Raw genomic sequence first — 22,969 nt, 5'->3', positions numbered from 1 at the left:
AGGGTTTACAAGGTACAGAAAGGTAAAGGGCTAAGTAATCTTTAGATTTAAAAGTATTTTTTTTTAAACGCGTGTGCAAAAAAAAAATAAAAAAAAATGGAAAAATGGTTCTGGCAGCGAAAGGGTTAAACTTGAAACTTGATAGTTGAGTTGATAGTAAACAATATATAAGACTTTACACTTACACTTTAGCGCTGTAATTAGCGCAAACCTCTTTCCATTTGTTACATCTGCGATGCTTTTATGAAACACAAGAAGCCCTTGTACACACGGTCAGAGATTCCGACAACCAAATCCGACGGATTAATTCCGGAAGTGATGTTGCATACACACGGTCGGACTAAGTTGTCGGAAAATCCGATTGTACATAACGTGATGATGTTATTTCGTTACGACGGGACTACGTTCAGGCTAGTAGCCAATAGCTTTGGTCTAGGAATTTGATCTGAGCATGCGTGGCACTTTGTCCGTCGGAGAAGGCTACACATGATCGGAGTATGTCCGATCGGAGCATTTTGTCGGAAAATTTTACCGGCAAGTTGGAAAACTTGGTCCGTTTGATATTCCGACTGAAATAGTTCGATGCAGACCACACACAGTCGGAATATCCGACAAAACGGTCCAATAGGAAACATTCCGTCAGAATCTCCGACCGTGTGTACAAGTGCTAAGGCTCCATGCACACTGGAGCTCATAAACTGCAGTTTATTGGATTTTTTTTAAAAAGCCCATAAACTCCACACTATGTTAGCCTATGTGTCCATGCACACATGGACGTTTTTTTAGCTTTAATGAGCAGTGGAGTTTATGGGCTTTTTCTGAACGCCAGAAATTCGGGTTCAAAGCGCCGTTTTTCACCGCCAAAAAAATGACAAACGTTGATAAACGCTCATAAACACGCGTTAATTAGTGTTCGACATTCTATTTTTTCAATGCATAGTGGGAGTTTGAAATGCACTGTGGGATTTTTGGAGTGTCCTCTGTGTATTTTTATTGAAAATGCTCATAAACGCTAATAAACGCTAGTACAAAACACTGTTAAAAGCATGTTTTTTCAACCAGCGTTTTGTGCCAGCAATCTGGCGTCCAGAAAAAAGCTTTTTTTTGAGCTTCAGTGTGCATGGAGCCTTAGGATTATCAAGGAGTGCTGCGATTTCCCCCGGGAACGATTCGCTTGTGGAAGACTCTTTTACAGGCAGAAGGTAGAAAACGCCGCCACCAGGGGGCGCAGCGCTCAGCAGAACAGAAAGTGAAAGTAATATTCTGCGCTCCTCTTGTGCTTTCACTTTTCCTGTTGATCACTTTACAGCGACGGAGACACCCGATCCCCTCGCCCCTGAATTACGGCATTCCTGAGACTCTCCATCGGATGCCGCCCGCCTGATAGACACGTCTTATATATCGCCGAGCATCGGGTAAGTAGAATAGGTTACTCATCAGTTAACTTTGTATCTATTGATGGAACACAATTTCTGATACTTTCTTTCACGTTGTATCTGATACTTTCTTTCAGGTTGTATCTGATACTTTCTTTCAGGTTGTATCTGATACTTTGTTTCTATAGTTTGCACATCTTCGGTGGTCTTTTCGTTATGTCTTTATTATTAAGCGCCCCTACGTGCTGCAGTTGGGTGTGCCTCCAACAGGAAATGTTCTCTCTAGATGGACTGCATCATCAGCTTGAAGCCTGAAGCTACAAAACCCTGGAGGGGAAAAAAAAAAATCAATAAGGGTCCTTTCACATGTGCTGATCCGCCCCGTGGATATCCACTTGCTCAACGGGGATGGCCGGAGCGATCTCCACTGAGCAGGAAGATGACAGATCTGTCTCTGCACACTGCGCAGGGATGGACCTGTCACAGCGCCGCTCTCCCTTATGGGGGATTGGATGAGGACGGACCGCAGTGTCCGTTATCACCTGTTCCGATCCGATGACGGAAGGGAAAATAGCTTTTTCCTCCGTCACGCTTTTTCGGATCGGAGCGGGTCGGATGTCAGCGGACGTGTCACCGCTGACATCCGACGCGCCATAGAGCTCTATGGAGCATCCGTTCAGGTCCGCCTGAAATACTGACAGGCGGAGCTGAGTGGACCGTCCGTGTGAAAGGGGCCTAAATCTCTATGGAGGAGGTTCACATCGCCACTCCAAAATGCCCGAAGCTCAAACTAGTTCTGGAATTTTTTTTTTTTTTTAGGCAGATTTGGGCGTTTTTCTGCTTTTTACATTAGTGACCTTTTGACCTGTACGAAATTGAGGCAAAAACACATCAAAACCGCGGCAAAAGACAAACAAGATATTTGGAGAGCACGCCATAAAAGATGCATTAACCGCTTAAGGACCGAGCCTCCTTCTGAGATTTGTTGTTTACAAGTTAAAAACTGTTTGTTTGTTTTTGCTAGAAAACTACTTAGAACCCCTAAACATTATACATAATTTTTTCTAACACCCTAGAGAATAAAACGGCGGTCGTTGCAATACTTTACGTCACACCGTATTTGAGCAGCGGTCTTACAAGCGCACTTTTTTTGGAAAAAATACAGTTTTTTGATTTTAAAAATAACACAACAGTAAAGTGAGCACAATTTTGTTTTATATTGTGAAAGATGATGTTACGCTGAGTAAATTGATACCCCACACGTCACGCTTCAAAATTGCGCCCGCTCGTGGAATGGCGTCAAACTTTTACCCTTAAAAATCTCCATAGGCGACGTTTAAAAAATTCTACAGGTTGCAAGTTTTGAGTTACAGAGGAGTTATAGGGCTATAATTATTGCTCTCGCTCTACCGATCGTGGCGATACCTCACATGTGTGGTTTGAACACCGTTTTCATATACAGGCGCTGCTCACGTATGCGTTCGCTTCTGCGCGCGAGCTCGTCGGGACGGGGCACTTAAAAAAAAAAAATTCTTATTTATTTTACCTTTTATTTTTTATTTTTACATTGTTCTTTTTTTTTCATTTTTATTCCTATTACAGAGAATGTAAACATCCCTTGTAATAGAAAAAAGCATGACAGGTCCTCTTAAATATGAGATCTGGGGATCAAAAAGTCTTCAGATCTCATATTTACACTAAAATGCAAAAAAAAAAAAAAAAATGTGTCATTTAAAAAAAAAATAAAAAAAATGTCCCTTTAAGAGCTGTGGGCGGAAGTGACGTTTTGACGTCGCTTCCACCCAGCAATGGTATGGAGACAGGTGGGGACCATCTTCCCCTCACTCGTCTCCATACCCAGGCAGGGGACAGATGCGACCAATAGTTCCAGAGGGCACTGGATTGCGGCGGGAGGGGGGGGGGCTTTACACGCACATGACCTTTAATGACATCCCAGTCTTAGTCCGTAGGGCTCAATATTGAGTTGGCCTGCCCTTTACAGCTATAACAGCTTCAACTCTTCTGGGACGTCTGTCCACAAGGTTTAGGAGTGTGTCTATGGGGAATGTTTGACCATTCTTCCAGAAGCGCATTTGTGAAGTCAGGCACTGATATTGGATGAGAAGGCCTGGCTCGCAGTCTCAACTCTAATTCATCTCAAAAGTGTTCTGTCGGGTTGAGATCAGGACAGGGTTGTGCAGGCCAGTCAAGTTCCTCCACCCCAAACTCGCTCATCCATGTCTTTAGGGACCCTGCTTGGTGCACGGAGGGACACGGAGGGAGAACTGTGGAGGAGGGAGGGACTGAAGGAGGACATGGAGGGAGAACGGAGGAGGATGGGGGGACCAGAGGAGGGCGCAGAGGGAGAACTGAGGAGGGGGGGGGACCGGAGGAGGATACGGAGGGAGAACGGAGGAGGAGGGGGGACCCAAGGAGGACACGGAGGGAGAACGGAGGAGGAGGGGGACCCGAGGAAGACACGGAGGGAGAACAGAGGAGGAGGGGGGGACCCGAAGAGGACACGGAGGGAGAACGGAGGAGGAGGGGGGGACCGGAGGAGGACATGGGGGAGAACAGAAGAAGAGGGGGGGCCGGAGGACGACACAGAGGGATAACGGAAGACAAAGGGGGGACCCAAGGTGGATGCGTAGGGAGAACAGGGGTGGGACCGGAGGAGGACATGGAGGGGGGACCAGAGGAGGACACCGAAGGAGAACAGAAGAAGAGGGGAGACTGAAGGAGGACATGGAGGGAGAACGGAGGAGGATGGGGGGACCCAAAGAGGACACGGAGGAGGAGGGGGGGAACAGAGGAGGGCGCAGAGGGAGAACTGAGGAAGGGGGGGACCGGAGGAGGATACGGAGGGAGAACCGAAGAAGGGGGGGACTGGAGGAGGACACAGAGGGAGAATGGAGGAGGAGGGGGGGACCCGAGGAGGACACGGAGGGAGAACTGAGGAGGAGGGGGGGAACCGAGGAGGACACGGAGGGAGAACGCAGGAGGAGGGGGGACCCAAGGAGGACACGGAGGGAGAACGGAGGAGGAGGGGGGACCCGAGGAAGACACGGAGGGAAAACGGAGGAGGAGGGGGGGACCCGAGGAGGACATGGAGGGAGAACGGAGGAGGAGGGGGGGACCCGAGGAAGACACAGAGGGAGAACGGAGGAGGAGGGGGGACCGGAGGAGGACACGGGGGAGAACAGAAGAAGAGAGGGGACCGGAGGACGACACCGAGGGATAACGGAAGACGAGGGGGGGACCCAAGGTGGATGCGGAGGGAGAACAGGGGTGGGACCGGAGGAGGACACGGAGGGGGGACCGGAGGAGGACACCGAAGGAGAACAGAAGAAGAGGGGAAACCGGAGGAGGGCATGGAGGGAGAACGGAGGGGGGGGGACACAAGGAAGACACAGAGGGAGAACGGAGAAGGAGGGGGGACCCAAGGAGGACGCGGAGGGAGAACAGGGGTGGGACCGGAGGAGGACACAGAGGGAAAACGGAGGAAGAAGGGTGGGGGAACCTGAGGAAGACACTGAGGGAGAATGGAGGAGGAGGGGGGGGGACCCGAGGAGGACATGGAAGGACTGGAGGAGGACACGGAGGGACTGGAGGAGGACACGGATGGAGAGCAGAGGAGGAGGAGGAAGGGGGACCGGAAGAGGACACAGAGGGAGAAGGGAGGAGAAGGGGGGGACCAGAGGAAGGGGAGGGGGACCCGAGGAGGATACGGAGGGACCAGAGGAGGACACCGAGGAGGAGGGGGGGACCCAAGGAGGACACGAGGGGGAACGGAGGAGTGGGGGCGTGGAGGAGGACACAGAAGGAGAACAGAGGAGGAGGGGGGACCGGAGGAGGACACGAGGAGGAACAGAGGAGGGGGGGCGCGGAGGAGGACACAGAAGGAGAACAGAGGAGAAGGGGGAACCGCAGGAAGAGACTGAGGGAGAACGGAGGAAGTGGAGGGGAGCTGAGGAGGACACGGAGGGAGAACGGAGGAGAAGGGGGGGATCGCAAGAAGAGACTGAGGGAGAATGGAGGAAGAGGGGGGGACCCGGGGAGAACACACAGTGACCAGAGAAGGACACGGAGGAGGAGGGGGGGACCCGAGGAGGACACGTAGGGAGAATGGAGGAGGAGGGAGGGAGGACCCGAGGAGGACATGGAGGGAGAACAGGGTAGGAGGGGGGGGGACCGGAGGAGGACACGGAGGGAGAATGGAGGAGGAGGGGGGGACCCGAAGAGGACACGAGGGGGAACGGAGGGGGGGCAGAGGAGGACACAGAAGGAGAACAGAGGAGGAAGGGGGGATTGGAGGAGGACACGAAGGGGGAACAGATGAGAAGGGGGGGACCGGAGGAGGACACGAAGGGGGAACAGAGGAGGGAGGGTCCGGAGGATGACAGGAGGAGCACAGAGGAGGACACAGAGGGGAGCCGGAGGAGGTTACAGGGGACACTCAGGGATGATCGGTGTGGCGGCGAGGAAAGTTATAATCACCGATCTCCCTGTGTGGCTTTCAATAAAGCAGCTGAAAGCCACAGAGGGGAGAGGAGGAGAAGCTGTCAGTTGCTTTATTGGAAGCCACACAGGGAGATCAGTCATTGTAACTTTCCTTGCCACCGCTATGATAATCCCTGAGTGTCCCGGTATCGCAAGCATCGGCATCGGGGGTACAAGTACTCCTGCAAATGCTCGGTATGGGCACCGATACTACAGTAGCATCGGTATCAGGACAACTCTACTCCAAATTGATAACCTGTAAAGGTTTTAAAGGGTAACTTGCTAAAAATAGCAATCTATAATAATATAATAATATAGCAGTTACAGTTGTGACACAAGTCATATTGTGATTGAATGATAATAAAAATGACCTTTCCTTTTCAATCTGCAGCTCTGTAATTTTCTGTAAAATGCAATATGGCTGCCTGGAAGCTGTACACAGACGGCATACAGAACACCCCGCAGAAATGTCATTTCCTGTTTGTGTGTGTCATTTTTGGTAAGATATTCACAATGGGAAATCACATTTCAATGGATGCAGACCCTGCAAGTTTCCTCATTAGAGCCCTGTAGGTGCAGCAGCTGATTGATAATTATAAAACCACCCCCATCTAGCCGCTGCTAGACTATTTTGCTATTTTGATCCCAATGGCCTACCACAGACAAGCTGGGTGAGCGGGGTGGGCTGCCGGAGCAGCTTAGCTTTGGGCTCCACCAGGACAAGTGGCCCAGCGGCCCTGGCCCACCAGACAGATGCCCGGCGTGTGGCCTACAGCCAGTCTGGGCCTGGGTGGATCTATACTGGCTGTATCCATCCACGATGCCGCCCGCACTGCTCCTCCAATGGCTGCACATTGCACGGGGAGGAAGGCGGGCAGAAAGCTGACGGGTTGCTGCCTGGACACCAGCACCACTCAGATCCCAGGGACGGAGGAGGAGGCTGATTGAGTGACTGCAAATCTCCCCCTCCTCCTCGGTGTGCGATCATGGCTGCAGAACCCTGGCTGTGCCCTAGGCGGCTGCCTAGTTTGCCTAATGGGGGCGCCGGCCCTTTGTACAGATTCCCACGGACAAACAAACAGCTGTTCCTTCAATCTCCAACAAAGATGGTTAAAATCTTTGTAAGGTACACAGATCACCCAGAGGGGGAATATTTTTTTCCCTACAAAAGTGGAGTTACTCTTTACTGTTACGCTCATGATCATACCTCCGACATTTTGCTTTTTAATTTTGGGTGGGTATGAAGGTTTAATTATTTTTGTATATTTTATACAATTCTTTTTTTTTTTTAAACTACACTTTTTTTTTTTAACCACTCGCCTCCTGTATATTTACGTCGACAGAATGGCACGGCTGCGCAAATGGGCGTACCTATACGTCCCTTTGAATTTCGCTGCCGCGCCATTGCGTGCGCACCTGCTGCGAGCTTCATTAGTGTGATCGCGGGTTCCATGGACTCCATGTCCGCGGGGATACCCGCAATCGTCTCACGGCGAGGAAGAACGGGGAAATGCTAATGTAAACAAGCATTTCCCCGTTCTGCCTAGCGACAGGACACTGATCATAGCTCCCTGTAATCGGGAGTGGTGATCAGTGATGTGTCACACCTAGCCCCTCCCCCCACAGTTATAATCACTCCCTAGGACACATTTAACCCCTACAGCGCCACCTAGTGGTTAATTCCTTCACTGCCGGTCACATTTACACAGTAATCAATGCATTTTTAATCGCACTGATCGCTGTATAAATGTGAATGGTCCCAAAAATGTGTCAAAATTGTCCGATGTGTCCGCCATAATGTCGCAGTTACAAAAAAAATCACAGATCACTGCCATTACTAGTAAAAAAAAAAAAAAATTATTAAAATTTGCAATAAACGCTTATTGCGATTTTTTTTTTAAACAAAAATATGTAGAAGAATACATATCGGCCTAAACTGGGGAAAAACATTTTTTTTATATATTTTTTAGGGATATTTATTATAGCAAAAAGTTTTTATGTCTTTATGGGATAGGCATGGGCAGAAAAACAAGGACCATGTAACACATATATGCAGGGACAGGAATAGTGGGCTTCAATGCTCAGCTGACGCATATATTATTATTAATAAAATGATTCCCTCTTTTTAATTTAGCGCCAACAGTTTGCACAGCGCTTTACAATATAAAGGGGGAGGCTTACAACGATTACAGTAGTACAGGAGTACGATTACAACACAGTTTAACCACATGCCGACCGGGCCATAGCCGAAATACGCTACAGCGTCTTATTCTGGGAGGGCGTCCATGGACGTCCTCCCAGAAGCTTGCTCCCGCGCACCCCCTGGGGCACGCCCCCGGGAACATCCGTGACGTGGCATCACGGATCATGGTAAACGGCTGCTGATAGCGGCTGTTTACCACGTGACGGAGCGATCACTTGTAAACAAACCGGTGTCACGTCATGACGCTGGTTGCTCCCTCCCCATCTAGTGCAAGGGGAGAGGGGGAGAGATGACAGCAGCACTGCGGGCTGGATGTGTAGTGCCCACAGAGCTGCTCAGTGACAATAATCTGCAGTACTCTGCCCATATTCTGCAACACTGTACAATACTCTTCAACACTGTGCAATACTCTGCAATAATCTGCCAATACTCTGCTAATACTCGCCAATACTCGCCAATACTCGCCCATATTCGCCCATACTCTGCCCATACTCTGCAATACATTTTAAAAGAAACAAAGGATTTATTTTATTTATTTTTTACGGAATTTTCAGCCTTTTTTGATTAATAGCGCAAAAAATTAAAAAACCAGCGGTGATTAACCACTTCCCGCCCACAGCCATCATATGACGTCCTGGACTTTCAGTGGGAATATCTGAATGATGCTAGCAGCCACAGGCATCATTCAGATATCCTTTTTTTCAGCCGGAAATTCTGTGCACCATAAGAAGGGTCATAGTGGCAGTTCCACCACTTGATCGTTCTTACAGGCGACAGGAGGGGACATCCCCCCCTCCAGCCACCATCCGTTGCTTCTCTGGGCTCTCCCGTGCGATCGGAGACCCGGAAAAAGAATCGTCCGACGCTGGATGATCACGATAGAGATTTCCGGTGACCAGATGGTCACCAGTCATCTCTATGACCGTTGGAGGCCCGGGCGTGACGTCATAACATCCCGGAAGTAAACAAATAGGATAATAAAAACAGTGTAGCGCTTAAATGATAGTGAACTTGATCAACATAAAAAACAATAATATGTCAAAAATCACATAAATATAAATGCCTAGAGAAAAGTCCAACATTGGGCGCTCATTCCACTATGTAGCTGGCATGGGGGTGACCGAACCGTCACAGAGAAAGAAGGTAAAACACTAGGCGAATGTATTCATATGGATCTGCTTGACTGTAAACATCAGTAAAGAGTGGATAAATACTTCTTACCGGAACAGTTGGACTCACGCAGTCATATGACGGTTGAGTCTAGAAAGCTTGAGGTCACAATCTGGGACCAAGGAGTATAAGGAGGGAGATCTGTTGAGCTGGTGGTGGAGCTCCAGGCGGTTGTAGGCCCAATAGTAGGGGCAATGCCCCAGTTGAAGACACATATGTCGAAACGCGTCGGGCGAGCTGTTGGCACCCCACATTGCTTTTAATTTCATTTTATATTTTTTATGTGATCACCAAGTCATTAATTACCTTTTGACTTCAATAAATCAACTTTTTTATATCGTTTGACCCGCACCATGTGGAGCCTTTTTCTCTTTTTCATTTTTTCTGTTCCTTTGGTTTAAACCTTCACATCACTTCCCTCCCCATTCGGGGGAGATTGGAGTATTGGTACAACAGGCTGCGTCTGAGTTTGACTACCTTGACGTTCCATCTGTAAAGATCTACTATTGGGCCTACAACCGCCTGGAGCTCCACCACCAGCTCAACAGATCTCCCTCCTTATACTCCTTGGTCCCAGATTGTGACCTCAAGCTTTCTAGACTCAACCGTCATATGACTGCGTGAGTCCAACTGTTCCGGTAAGAAGTATTTATCCACTCTTTACTGATGTTTACAGTCAAGCAGATCCATATGAATACATTCGCCTAGTGTTTTACCTTCTTTCTCTGTGACGGTTCGGTCACCCCCATGCCAGCTACATAGTGGAATGAGCGCCCAATGTTGGACTTTTCTCTAGGCATTTATATTTATGTGATTTTTGACATATTATTGTTTTTTATGTTGATCAAGTTCACTATCATTTAAGCGCTACACTGTTTTTATTATCCTATTTGTTGAACTTTGTTTGTTTTTGGTGTTGGCTGCTCTTCTGGCTATTGTGGCCATTCTTCACTTATATCAAATCACAGCGCAGTGTTTTTCTTTTTAATTGTATTTTTCCGGAAGTAAACAAAGCCGCGATCGCAGCTGTCAGCATGGGATCGGTGAAATTTTTTTCATGATCTCATGCTTTCCAGCCTGAAGGAGAGATGTGGGGTCTTACTGACCCTATATCTCTCCATAAAGAGGACCTGTCACATAGATTCTTATTACAAGGGATGTTTACATTCCTTGTTTACATTCCTTGTAATAGGAATAAAAGTGATCAAAAAAAAAAGTTGTAAAAATAAAAAAAAGTAAAGTAAAATAAAATATAAAATAAAAAATTCGTTTTTTAAAACACCCCTGTCCCCAGTAGCTCACACTCAGAAGCGAAAGCACACGTTAGTCCCGCCCACATATGTAAACGCCATTCAACCTACACATGTGAGGTATCGCCACGTGCGTTAGAGCGCAAGCAACAATTCTAGCTCTAGACCTCCTCTGCAACTCTCAATATGTAACCTGTAAAAAAATTTAAAGCCTTGCCTATGGAGATTCTTAAGTACTGAAGTTTGGCGTCATTCCATGAGTGTGGACCCTATGGCTGAATGCTGCGGACAGGAGACAGGTCCCACCGGGTTTAGAGCATAAGATTCCCTGGGGCGCGGAGTCTAAGAGCCAGCAGGTGTTCACCAGAGCCTCGAGTGGTGAGGATGGACTTGGCTGCAACTGGCTCCAGGTCGCGACCCCCAGGGTCCCCCAGCTCACACTCACAGTAGGCAACAGGAGGATAGGGATCGTGAGGGACAAAGTCAAGGTCGGGGCCACAAGCAGACAGGAATAGTCAGGGACACGCTAAAAGGTCAGGATCACAGGCAAACAGGGATAGTCAAAGACACGCCAAAGTCGGTAACGGAACAACAGAAGAGCACACGGCAGGTAACAGGAAGCTAACACAAAGGAATACACAATGGTTGATCAGCCCTGTTGGCTTGCAGTGCACAGGTTAATATAAGGTTCCCTGATAGGGCCTCGGTTGGAGCCATGCTTAGAGAAGAGGTTATAAAAACCACCAGGTGGAAGTGGCTGGCCCCTTAGTCTGAACACATGAGGGGAGGTAAGCAAACAGGAAGATCACTGCATAACCATGACAAGTGCCAGAATAGGCTCGGTATTGATGTGGTTAAATACCACCAAAAGAAAGCTCTATTTGTGTGAAAAAAAGGATACAGGGTACAGTGTTACATGACTAATTGTCATTCAAAGTGTGACTGCACCAAAATCTGAAAATTGGTCTGGTTAGGAAGGGGGTTTAAGTGCCCAGTGGCCAAGTGGTTAATACAGAGGGAATAGAACGTCCCTGCTCATGGAGCTTACAATCTAAAGGGAGGGGGAGGTGTTACAAAAGTTAATAGATGCAGGGTATGACCTTATGGAGATAAACCAGGCCAAGTAAAAATTACAAGCTTACATACTTACAGCCCTCAAATGCTGATTACTGTAATGGCCAGTCATAGGTGGGGGTAGTGGACCCCTTTTTTGTATGTATGATCTGATGGAGGTGGCCAAAGTACAGTTTTTGGGTGGGGGTGGGGGTAGGCTTTCCTGAATAAATGGGGTTTCAAGGATCGCCTAAAGGTAGACAGAGTAGGAGCTAACTGGACATACTGGGGTAGGGAGTTTCAGAGGAGGGAAGAGCTTCTGAAGACATCCTGGAGGCAAACATGGGAGGAGGTAACAAAAGAACCAGAGAGAAAAATATCTTGGGAGGAGCGGAAAGGATGATTTGGCCGATATCTGCAGATAAGGTTGGTGATGTAGCCGGCTGGCAGTGTTGTGGATTGCTTTGTAAGTTGTGTTTGGTATTTTGAATTTTATAGGTTGGGCTAGTGGAAGCCAATGAAGGGATTGGCAGAAAGGGGACAGATTGATTAGTAAGGTGTATAAGTCTAGTAGCAGCATTTGTGATGGACTGAAGGGGGGGTGGTCTGTCTATGGTGGCCTGGAGTTGTGTGCTGAGCTCACTTACCGAGCTGTCACCGACAGCTCTTGGTCACGGCTTATGTGGGATGGGCTCCTGATCATGTGACCACTGCACGAGTCAACCACAGCAGTCACATGACAGAGAAGCCACGCTGTCTCCTGACAGCCCTTTAAGTGAGCTTTGATGCCCCAGAAGTGGTGTGGCTTCTCTCCTATGTGACCATTGTAATTGGCTTTCACAGTGGTCACATGATCAGGAGCTCGTCCCCTTGGCTCCCGATCATAAGCCGTGACCAAAAGCTTTTGGTGATATGCTCAGTCATTGCGCAGGTAGCATGCAATTAGCGCGCTCTCAGCACACAACCCCAAGCCACTGTGCACACCTTTTTGTATGGCAACTGGGCATTAAAGTGATACTAAAGGCTTAATTAAAAAAAAAAGAAAAATAACAAACATGTTACACTTACCTGCTCTGTGCAAGAGTTATCTGTACAAGAGATCCACTTCTTCTCAGGTCCCCCGCCAGCGCTCCTGGCTCCTCCCGCCGTCAAGTGCCCCCATAGCAAGCCTCTTGCTATGGGGGCACTTGTGCATGCTAGCTCCCGAGCCCCACTCTGTGTATCCATATGACGCACAAAATGGGGCTTGGCCCCCGCTCCCTCCTCACTGGCTGCTGTCTCTGAACCAATGAGGAAGCAGAGAGCCAGGATAGCAGCCGCTCTCATGAAAAAATGGGGCAAATACTGCGCTAGAGTTTCAAGTGTATATATAGCTGTAACAAAAACTATCAAATATCTCTATAGTGCAAAAATGTGTATACAATAAGTTGCGCATATGACGTAAGTGATCCTGTGTGACAAGTGAGAAAACACAAAAGGTGCACTATTGCAAGGAAAAAAAACGAATTTCCGAGTGAACCAAACGTGAAGAGTCTGTATATGAAAGTCTATATGAAAAAGCTCTTTATGAACAGTGAAAATAGTAGTAATTGAGTCCGTGGCAGAAACAAAAATGACAGCATGATTCCAAAAGTGTAGTAAAAGTCCAAGAATCCTTCAACCTTCGCCCAAGAAGAGAAAGAGGATGAGTCCCTTGCCCGAACTGGCGGACCCCCTAAAGAGCAAGGTCTAATGCGCCAGCAGATTTAGCCCTCTGCAGGGTCTAACGAGCCTTCCGTCCTCTTGGAGCACCCCAAAACACAGCGGGACTCCTCTGTGATGTCCTGATCGGGGATGGAGAGTCCGGTCTGTGGAGCAAACCCCCCCCCCGGTGTCTCCTCCCCAGTCTCTCGCCATCTCTCGTGCATCGTTGGCTCGAGATCGGAATTGGGTAAGCATTAAGTATGGCAGTGTTGCCAACTTACCACATTGAAATTTACTGACACCACACCCAATATTTGCTGGCACAGCCAAGTTTTTACTGCCATTTCCAACAGTTACAAAATGACAGTTTTAAGTGCAAATTTCAGTATTTAGGCTACAAACATGTACAATATGCAATTAGCAACATGATTTAAGGATTTATGTGATATTAAGGCAAAAAACATATTTCTTATTTTATTTTCGTTATAGTGAGCAAGCAGTTCAGGGACAGGACTCAGGAGGGCAAGAAATTAGAATGGGAGGCACGCACACATGAAATTGACATTTACAGTGACACTGACAGCAGTGTGCAGCAGCACAGACGATGTCACCTCGCCGACATGACATGTCCCCTCCTGAGTCACAGCGACGGTCTCACTTCATGCCAGGTGATCTCTTCAGTCCACTCCAGTCCAAACAGTGCTGACAGTCCCACTCCTGGCTGGCTTTGCTCCCGTCCCGCACACGAGGCTCTCTTCGGCTCCCTTGCACCATGACATCACACGATGCGCCTTCAGGCACCGCATCCACCAAAACCCACCCCCCGCCAGCGCTGCCCGCTACAGCCTTTGCAACACTGGCAAAAAGAATGTTGGGACTTTATATGAAGCGCAGTTAAGAACATAAAAATTTAATTCACGTGATCATGGGCTCCAAAAATGTAAACATTAAGTTAAGAAAGTAACATGATAATATGGTTCAATAGGATCTGAGTAATTTATTATACATGATAATAACATATTTCATAACAAAAAATATAAAATAATAATACAAAATGATAATGATCTTAATATAAAGTAATGATGTAGTAATAATTCATGAACAACATGATTAAGTTGATAATGGTAAAATATAAAACCAATCTATGGGTAATAGAAACATTGGTACACGGTAATGTAATTATATTAATTCATAAACAACGATCATGTAATCAGTAAAAAAGGTAGAGAAATAAATAAAGTAGAGAAAAAGAAATAAAAATAAAAGTGATAATAAAATTAATATCACTAATTGCAGAGTCTCAAGATCACAGGATGTTGGAGATGTAGCATAAGGCTAAGGCTCTACGCGTTTCGTGGGGACTCCCACTCATCAGGAGCAGTAAACAAGTGCAACGATCTATGATAAAAGGTAGAAAATTACAAGGTGAACAGTTGCTGGACAAAAAGGAAAGAAAGGCAAGAATATGCTAAACGCTCTTACCTATAGTTGCATAAAAAAAATTCAAAGTAGAGGACACCATGAGGAAAGCAGAGCCTCCCCAGGAGCTGAGGCTACACAGATGGGGCCACTTCGAGGCACAGGGCAGCAGTATGAGGAACACCAATAGTGAATGTTTGATGATGAAGTGTAGATGCACATAACTGTGAGTATTCTGTGGAAAACTGTAGCAGCCACCTGGATGGTCTCGGCCGAAGTCATATTCATATTGTTTACTGGCAACCTTTTAATGTGACTGCCATTTACTGGCAGGGGAAAAGCAACCATGTTGTATTGGCTACCAGTAAAAATACTGATGTTGGCAACACTGGCTGTGACGGGGGGAGCTGCATACTGAAAGGTAAAGAGCCTTCAGACTTTACAACTACTTAGAGAATAGAAATATGCTTTGCATGTTTTGCAAAAGGTTAAATGCTATCATTAAAGCATGTTCCTGTGTTCTTCTGCCCATGCCTACCCTTCCATAAGATGGCATGAACGGTTTAAAATAAACTGTTAGGTGTAATCTATGCCACTGATTGGTTTATCTTTTTATTTCCTTTTTAAAACAGACAAAATGGATGAACTTCTAGCAAAGCTTCTTTTGAAAAAGTATGAGAATTCCAAGCTGACCCTGAAAGAAGTGTTGTGTATAAGCAACAAGGATGAAGACAGTTCTTCATTGAAGACAATACCATCATGGAGCTTCTTAAGGAAACTCATTGCATTGGATGGAACAGCTCGAAACACAAGGCTGGATGAGTTTGAGGAAGAGGCCACTGCTGGTTTCACTGAAGGAAATTTATTTGAGGCGTTCGAATCGTCATCTAGAACTTTAAACTATTCTGTCCATCCCCTGGATGTCCTGTGTGCTGTAATGAATTGTTCAGACAGTTTTCTAAAGCAGGAAATTGTAACCAAAATGTCTACATGCCAGTTTGCAGTCCCCCTACTGATCCCAGCTAGTGATAGTTCAGATTGCACCTTCATGCTGTGGGCCATGAGAAACATCATAAAGAGATGGAGACCACCTTTGTTATTAAGATCCAAAGGCTTTAAAGAAGAAAATATAACTAACATCTCAATGCCTATCTTCTCCTTTGTGAGAATGGGCAACTGCAGCCTATCGAAGTCTAAATTTCTCAATAAGATTCTGAGCCCCATGCACACTCATTATGACTTCTTTGTACATCAGGACATGGAGTGTGGTTATCATCCTAGAACCATCTCAGAAGGTCTTCTCGAAATGTCCTGGTACTTTCCGGGTGGGAGTGAAAACTCAAATGTATTTCAAGAGCCTGTGGCTGTCACAAATCTACGTGGAGATCTTGTTTCCCACCAGAAGCAGTTCAGCTTTCTAATAAACATGTCCACGGCTGTGTTCTTTTTCTCTGAAGACATCCAGGAAAACCACCGCAAATTCTTAGAAAGCTTTGCACAAGGCAACGCTAACTATTTCTTTGTTATTTGTCCACAAAAAGGCCAATTTGTTAGGGAGAAAATGAAAGAGACCGAAAAAAAACTATCTGCATTCCTAAACTCGAAGAAGAACAACATTTTAGTGAAAGATTCATCAATGAATGAGGCTGAGATTGTAAAGCAAATACAAAGCATTATGATAAACTTAACAAAGAGTTCTTCTAACAAGAGACACCTGGAAGATCTTGAAAAAGATTCAAAGAAATTTGGGATTTTGGTAGATGAGAGCTCCAGGGAATGTCAAAAAGCGAAAGACCTTGCTATGAAAATTTGTAAAAAAATAGAGGATGTACCACGGTATAAAAAAGAAACACTGATTCTGCAGGGGGATCTCTGGAAAAACATTGCGAAAATTGAGAAAGAAAGATGTCGGATGAAAAAAACGAATGACATGGATGTGGAAGAATATAAGTCAAAGCTGGGCACACAATGCGTAGCGCTACGTAACCAACAGAGACAGCAGGAACTTCAAGGAGACATTAAGACATTCCTAGAAGCTCTTATTGAAAGTTCTTCAACAGAAAAGCTTTATTTCTTGAAGTGGATGAAGCTCTTCCTTGACAATATTGCTCGATCAAATTTGTCAGAGTTGCAGGCTGAATATATAAAATACTCCAGCAACATAGCAGAACTCAAGCGCATTGACCGCAAAATCACGGACAGCTCTCTTGGAATTGAAAACTTTTTGCGTGAACTGGGACAGATGCACGAGGCACAGAATTTTGTTAAAAGTCATTCCAAATTGAATGAAAAATTTGGCAACATTCCAGGGATAGCTGCTGATCTTCTCCTGGACGGGTTTCCGTTGGAACTGATTGATGGAGACACCTCCAGCATTCCAGTACAGTGGATATCAGATGTTTTCAATCAGCTAGACACCAAAACAGGAAAGAAATGCACAATGAGAATAATTACGGTGCTGGGAGTGCAAAGTACCGGGAAATCCACTCTTCTCAACACCATGTTTGGTTTGCAGTTTCCAGTGGCCAGTGGGCGATGTACACGAGGAGCCTTCATGACTCTTCTAAATGTTAAAGAGAACTTCAAACAAGAGCTGGGTTGTGACTTCATTCTGGTAATTGACACCGAGGGGTTGAAAGCTCCTGAGCTAGCCTCTCTGGAGGACAGTTATGACCATGACAATGAGTTGGCAACGTTGGTAGTTGGATTGAGTGATATCACCATAGTCAATTTAGCTATGGAAAATACAACAGAAATGAAAGATATTTTACAGATTGTGGTCCATGCTTTTCTTCGGATGAAAGAAATTGGAAAGAAACCCAACTGCCAGTTCATACATCAGAATGTGAGTGATGTTTCTGCCCATGTCATGAATATTAGACATAGGAAGACACTCTTGGAGCATCTGAATGAAATGACAAAAGCTGCAGCAAAGATGGAGAAGCTAGAGGGATTCACATCATTCAACGACGTCATGGATTACGATCTCAATGAACACACTTGGTACATTCCTGGTCTGTGGCATGGGGTTCCACCTATGGCTCCAGTAAATACTGGATACAGTGAAGGAATTCTTTCACTAAAAAAATACTTACTTCAGTTCATGAAGATGAAGGTTCAGAAACCACAGAATATCCCAACGTTTCTCAAGTGGCTACAAAGTTTATGGACAGCAGTGAAACATGAAAAATTTATCTTCAGCTTCAGAAACAGTTTGGTAGCAGATGCATATGATCAACTGTCTGTAAGATATTCAGAACTGGAATGGAACTTTCGCAAAGAGATGTACAGCAGGATGACAGAGTTTTTGAATTCCATCAGAAATCAGCAGAAAATAGAAACGTTGGAAGACCTGATGATCACATTCAAGAAGTCCATGCTTGAAAAGCTCAACGAATTGGAAAGAAAAATGCAGGATTCACTGAATTCCTATTATGAAAGTGAACTGGAAAATGCACATCTGGTGGAAAAGCACAGAGACGATTTCTTTAACAGTATAAACCTTCTTAGAAGGGCACTTAATGAAGAGTGGAATGCCAAATTCTGGGAAGTTGTTCATATCCAGAAGATGAAATTTAAGATACAGGGTCTGAAGGATGACTGTAGTGCAAAAATCGAAGCAGAAGTTAGTTCCGTCTTGGACTTGTGCAAGGAAAAAGAAAAAAAGATTGGGGAGAAGGCATTAGAACAGAGGTTTAATGATATATGGGAGGAAACGGTAAAAGGATTTCAAATCCATCGTATGAAGAAAAAAGACGTCGACAAACAAATGCTCCAACAGTTGCAGAAGGAGATGAAGCACAAGAGCGGGGTCATAAATCAACAATTACTAAAAATTGGAAAGATTTCTACATATGCTGATGTTTCATTTGTAGAGAAAGATGAACACATTGACCTTCAGTGGTACAAAAAGAGCGAACAACAAGTATGTAACAAGGGAGCAGGTTATAACAATTTCTACAAATCTGACTGCTACTATAAAATAAAAAAGATAGTCGATGATCTAACAAATCAGTGCTTTGATTACATAAAACAAAAAGCTAGTACAGGCAATGATTATGATGATACATTTTGTACAGAATTGCTAAGAATGTGTAATGATAGACTAAGACAGAAGGATGTAGAGAAGCTTCACACTACAGACCAATTTGAACTTGACCTCAAACTCCTTGTTCTTGGCAGAGCAGCTAAAAGGTTCCAGGAGATGCATGATAAGTTTGTTGAAGAGAACGACCCATTCTTGTGTCTTCAAACTGCCAGATCCCATTATCTTTCTATATTCAAAAATGTATTCCAAAAGAAGGATGAGTGCAAGAACAGGGCGAAAGAGTTCTACCAGCAATGTCTCAAACCAGCCATAATGAAATATGTGAGCAATCACCTCGGGAAAGAGATTGTGAATGACCTACTTCACGGCAAAGACAACAAGAAATACATGAGTCGGACATTTTTCCAGCACTGTGTGCTCAACAAACTGATCCAATATGGTAAATTTGAACAGTATGTGGAGTATATTAACAATTATGAGCAATTTGTCAAGAACACTATTTTGGAGTTTATCGAAGAAAGCTATGGAGAACCTGAATGCTTGAAAAACTTACTGTCCAACATTAGCCTTTCCATTGTTAAGAAGGTGAGAGAAACTTTGCAGGATACCCAAGTTCTAGAAAGTAATAATGTGTCCGATTTTCTATCCCAGATCTGTAAAAAGTTAGAAGGGGATTTGGTCATATCGCCGGACAACATTAAGCTGGTTATTTTTCAGAATTCTGCACCTGTCAGTCAGTTCTCTGCTGATATCAATTTCTACCTTTCTAAAACAGAAGATGATATTCTAAAAGAAATTGGATCCCTCAGCATTGAGTCTCTCCTGGCACAGCTGACCCTCAAACCTGAAGATGAATTGTTCAAAAAGGTTATTGGCTGCGGGAAGCAGTGTCCATTCTGTAAAGTCCCCTGTGAGGCGGGATGTGCTGAGCACACAGAGCACTTCGCCACTGTCCATCGACCTCAAGGTCTAGGACGTTACAGATTTATTAATTCCCAAGTGCTGTGCTCAGCGCTTTGCTCTACTGATGTGGTCAGCGAAAGGTCCTTCAAAAATTCGGACACAGAGTGGAAACTTCATCCGTACAAGGAGTACCGGACATTTTACCCAGAATGGAATATCCAGCCAGATCCAAGCATCTCTGCCTCTGATTACTGGAAATATATTTTCAAAGAGTTCAATAAAGAGTTTGCAAAGGAATACAAAGCTAAACCTGCAAACCTTCCCGAAGAATGGTATGACATAAACAAAGAGCAAGCCATTGAGAGCCTAAAGGAGTCCTATCGTATGAAAGAAACCAGAAACCCACAATGAACTGTTACCATTCTCACATCAAAATCGGGGGTCTTTTCAGTATGAGGACCACATCGTATGTTTTACACATTTTCATGAGCTAAAATTTTTTTTTTAAATTTTAAATATGAACAAATCAAATTTATGTGAATGAATACGTTTTACCTGGAGTTTTTTTTTTTTATTTTTATTTTTTTTAATCAACAGGATGTGATTTAAAGCAACAGAGAAAATACTTCAAGTAGACATATAGACAAAACGTTTCATTTTTTTTTAGAGTAAGGGAAAAATATAGCCCCTGCCATTATTTTTGTTTTGCCATCTTTGTCCCATTAGGGGAGATTTCCCCCTCACTTCCTCTCCCATAGCCAAAACAGGAAGTGAGAGGAAATCCCTGCAAATTAAAGCGATTCTTTGGGATTTACTTTCACTTTCAATGATAATGGTAAACAGGACAAATAGAGAGAATGAATCTCCATAACAGGGGTAGAGGTAACAATAAAAGCCTGACAAAATCTTGCAACGGGCAGGATTTAGCCCACTGACTGTAGTTTGGAGACCCCCGATCTAAAGCATTGTATAATATATATTTTTTGAACATCTGTCCACGGGGCATGCACCAAAATGTGCCTGGTTTACAAGTTGCATTGGCACCTGTAATCCAAGAGGCTGGGCTGCCACTTGGACAGCCAGTTCCCCATCTGCGTACCTGGAGCTCTGATAGAAGCCCCTGATACAGAGAGCAGGACCTGTCTGTCAAAGTGACAGCTGTGCCCAGCAGATTATTCTGGGAGAACGGCCCTGGCAGTAGTGATGGCCGAACGGTTCGCCCGGCGGTCGTTTCGCGGCGAATTTCCGACATTCGCGGTCCGCACGTTCGAACGCCTTTTTCCGTCGTTCGCCGCGGCGGACTTACGTGTTTAATGTATACAAGAACTTTAACCTTTGGTGACACGTTTATCATGTGATACAGGACAGCCAATTGAGACATGACAGCACATGGACACTTGTACATTCCCCCTAACCTATAAATACACCCGATCCGGTGGCCATTTTACATTCTTTCTTCTGTTACGATAGGGACAGGTTCCTGTGTGGAGTAGGGAGAGATAAACCACTAGCTATTTGGTACACAAAAGTTCTTTTCAGGACTGGTATAGGTGTTAGGTGTTGATAGGTTTGCTGTGCTGCTGATTCTTGCAGCAGCCTGAGTGTCTTTTGTTAGTTTAGAGAAAGGGAAAGGACGGTGTATGCTACAGGGACAGCCAGATTAGTCTTTCATCATCATCATCATCATCATCATCATTAGCTGTTACTATCAAGGTCCACAAAAGAGCTGTTCCAGTAACCACTAATCGTTCTCTTTTTTTGCCAATTTGTATAGGGACAGGAAGGAAGCAGTGTTGTCAGGCAGTGAGGGTAATTTTAAAGACTTGCTGTTATTATTAGTTCCACAAAGGTTCTTTTCAGGACTGGTATCAGTGGTACAGTAATAGGCTTGTACATGTATAATATTCTTTCTTCCAAATATAGAAAGGATATTATACTTGACTGCTGCCCTTCTGCTGCAGTCTGCTAAACATTCACAACTCACTTGTTCCACAAAAGTTCTTATAAGGACTGGTAACTTGGTATAGGGTGCTACGGTACATAGGCTTGAGTGCGGTACAGTCTGCTGTTCTGTAAGGACCGCTATCGGTCCACAATAGATAGGGTTGACGTGCACCACTGCTGACCGCTGCCCTATACTGCAGCAGTCCTTCAGCGGTATAGGGACTGACGTACAGTCTGCTAAACACTAATACACAACCTGCTTGGTCCACAAAAGTTCTTATAAGGACTGGTAACTTGGTATAGGGTGCTACGGTACATAGGCTTGAGTGCGGTACAGTCTGCTGTTCTGTAAGGACCGCTATAGGTCCACAATAGATAGGGTTGACGTGCACCACTGCTGACCGCTCACCTATACTGCAGCAGTCCTTCAGCGGTATAGGGACTGACGTACAGTCTGCTAATCACTAACACACAACCTGCTTGTTCCACAAAAGTTCTTATAAGGACTGGTAACTTGGTATAGGGTGCTACGGTACATAGGCTTGAGTGCGGTACAGTCTGCTGTTCTGTAAGGACCGCTATCGGTCCACAATAGATAGGGTTGACGTGCACCACTGCTGACCGCTGCCCTATACTGCAGCAGTCCTTCAGCGGTATAGGGACTGACGTACAGTCTGCTAAACACTAATACACAACCTGCTTGGTCCACAAAAGTTCTTATAAGGACTGGTAACTTGGTATAGGGTGCTACGGTACATAGGCTTGAGTGCGGTACAGTCTGCTGTTCTGTAAGGACCGCTATCGGTCCACAATAGATAGGGTTGACGTGCACCACTGCTGACCGCTGCCCTATACTGCAGCAGTCCTTCAGCGGTATAGGGACTGACGTACAGTCTGCTAATCACTAACACACAACCTGCTTGTTCCACAAAAGTTCTTATAAGGACTGGTAACTTGGTATAGGGTGCTACGGTACATAGGCTTGAGTGCGGTACAGTCTGCTGTTCTGTAAGGACCGCTATAGGTCCACAATAGATAGGGTTGACGTGCACCACTGCTGACCGCTCACCTATACTGCAGCAGTCCTTCAGCGGTATAGGGACTGACGTACAGTCTGCTAATCACTAACACACAACCTGCTTGTTCCACAAAAGTTCTTATAAGGACTGGTAACTTGGTATAGGGTGCTACGGTACATAGGCTTGAGTGCGGTACAGTCTGCTGTTCTGTAAGGACCGCTATCGGTCCACAATAGATAGGGTTGACGTGCACCACTGCTGACCGCTGCCCTATACTGCAGCAGTCCTTCAGCGGTATAGGGACTGACGTACAGTCTGCTAATCACTAACACACAACCTGCTTGTTCCACAAAAGTTCTTATAAGGACTGGTAACTTGGTATAGGGTGCTACGGTACATAG

At 45.5% G+C, this 22,969-nt stretch overlaps 1 protein-coding gene across 1 annotated transcript; it reads left to right on the top strand.

Annotated features, from left to right (window-relative positions):
• Window positions 1-1,261: 1,261 nt before the first annotated feature.
• LOC143923487 (up-regulator of cell proliferation-like) lies at window positions 1,262-20,101 on the top strand. Its single transcript, XM_077447171.1, has 2 exons — window positions 1,262-1,415; window positions 15,287-20,101. The coding sequence occupies exon 2, from the start codon at window positions 15,292-15,294 to the stop codon at window positions 20,014-20,016; it is 4,725 nt and encodes a 1,574-aa protein (XP_077303297.1). The 5' UTR covers window positions 1,262-1,415; window positions 15,287-15,291; the 3' UTR covers window positions 20,017-20,101.
• Window positions 20,102-22,969: the final 2,868 nt, after the last annotated feature.

This window comes from Lithobates pipiens, unplaced genomic scaffold (genome assembly GCF_037356315.1).
Source record: "Lithobates pipiens isolate NorthernLeopardFrog02 unplaced genomic scaffold, aLitPip1_a1.2 Scaffold_22, whole genome shotgun sequence".
Classification (NCBI taxonomy): Eukaryota; Metazoa; Chordata; class Amphibia; order Anura; family Ranidae; genus Lithobates; species Lithobates pipiens.
Note: the sequence above shows the minus strand (reverse complement) of the source record. Positions and strands in the feature narration are given on the sequence as shown.

Excerpts from the sequence above, each read along its gene's own strand:
- LOC143923487 (XM_077447171.1), top strand. The coding sequence starts at position 15,292 with ATGGATGAACTTCTAGCAAAGCTTCTTTTGAAAAAGTATGAGAATTCC.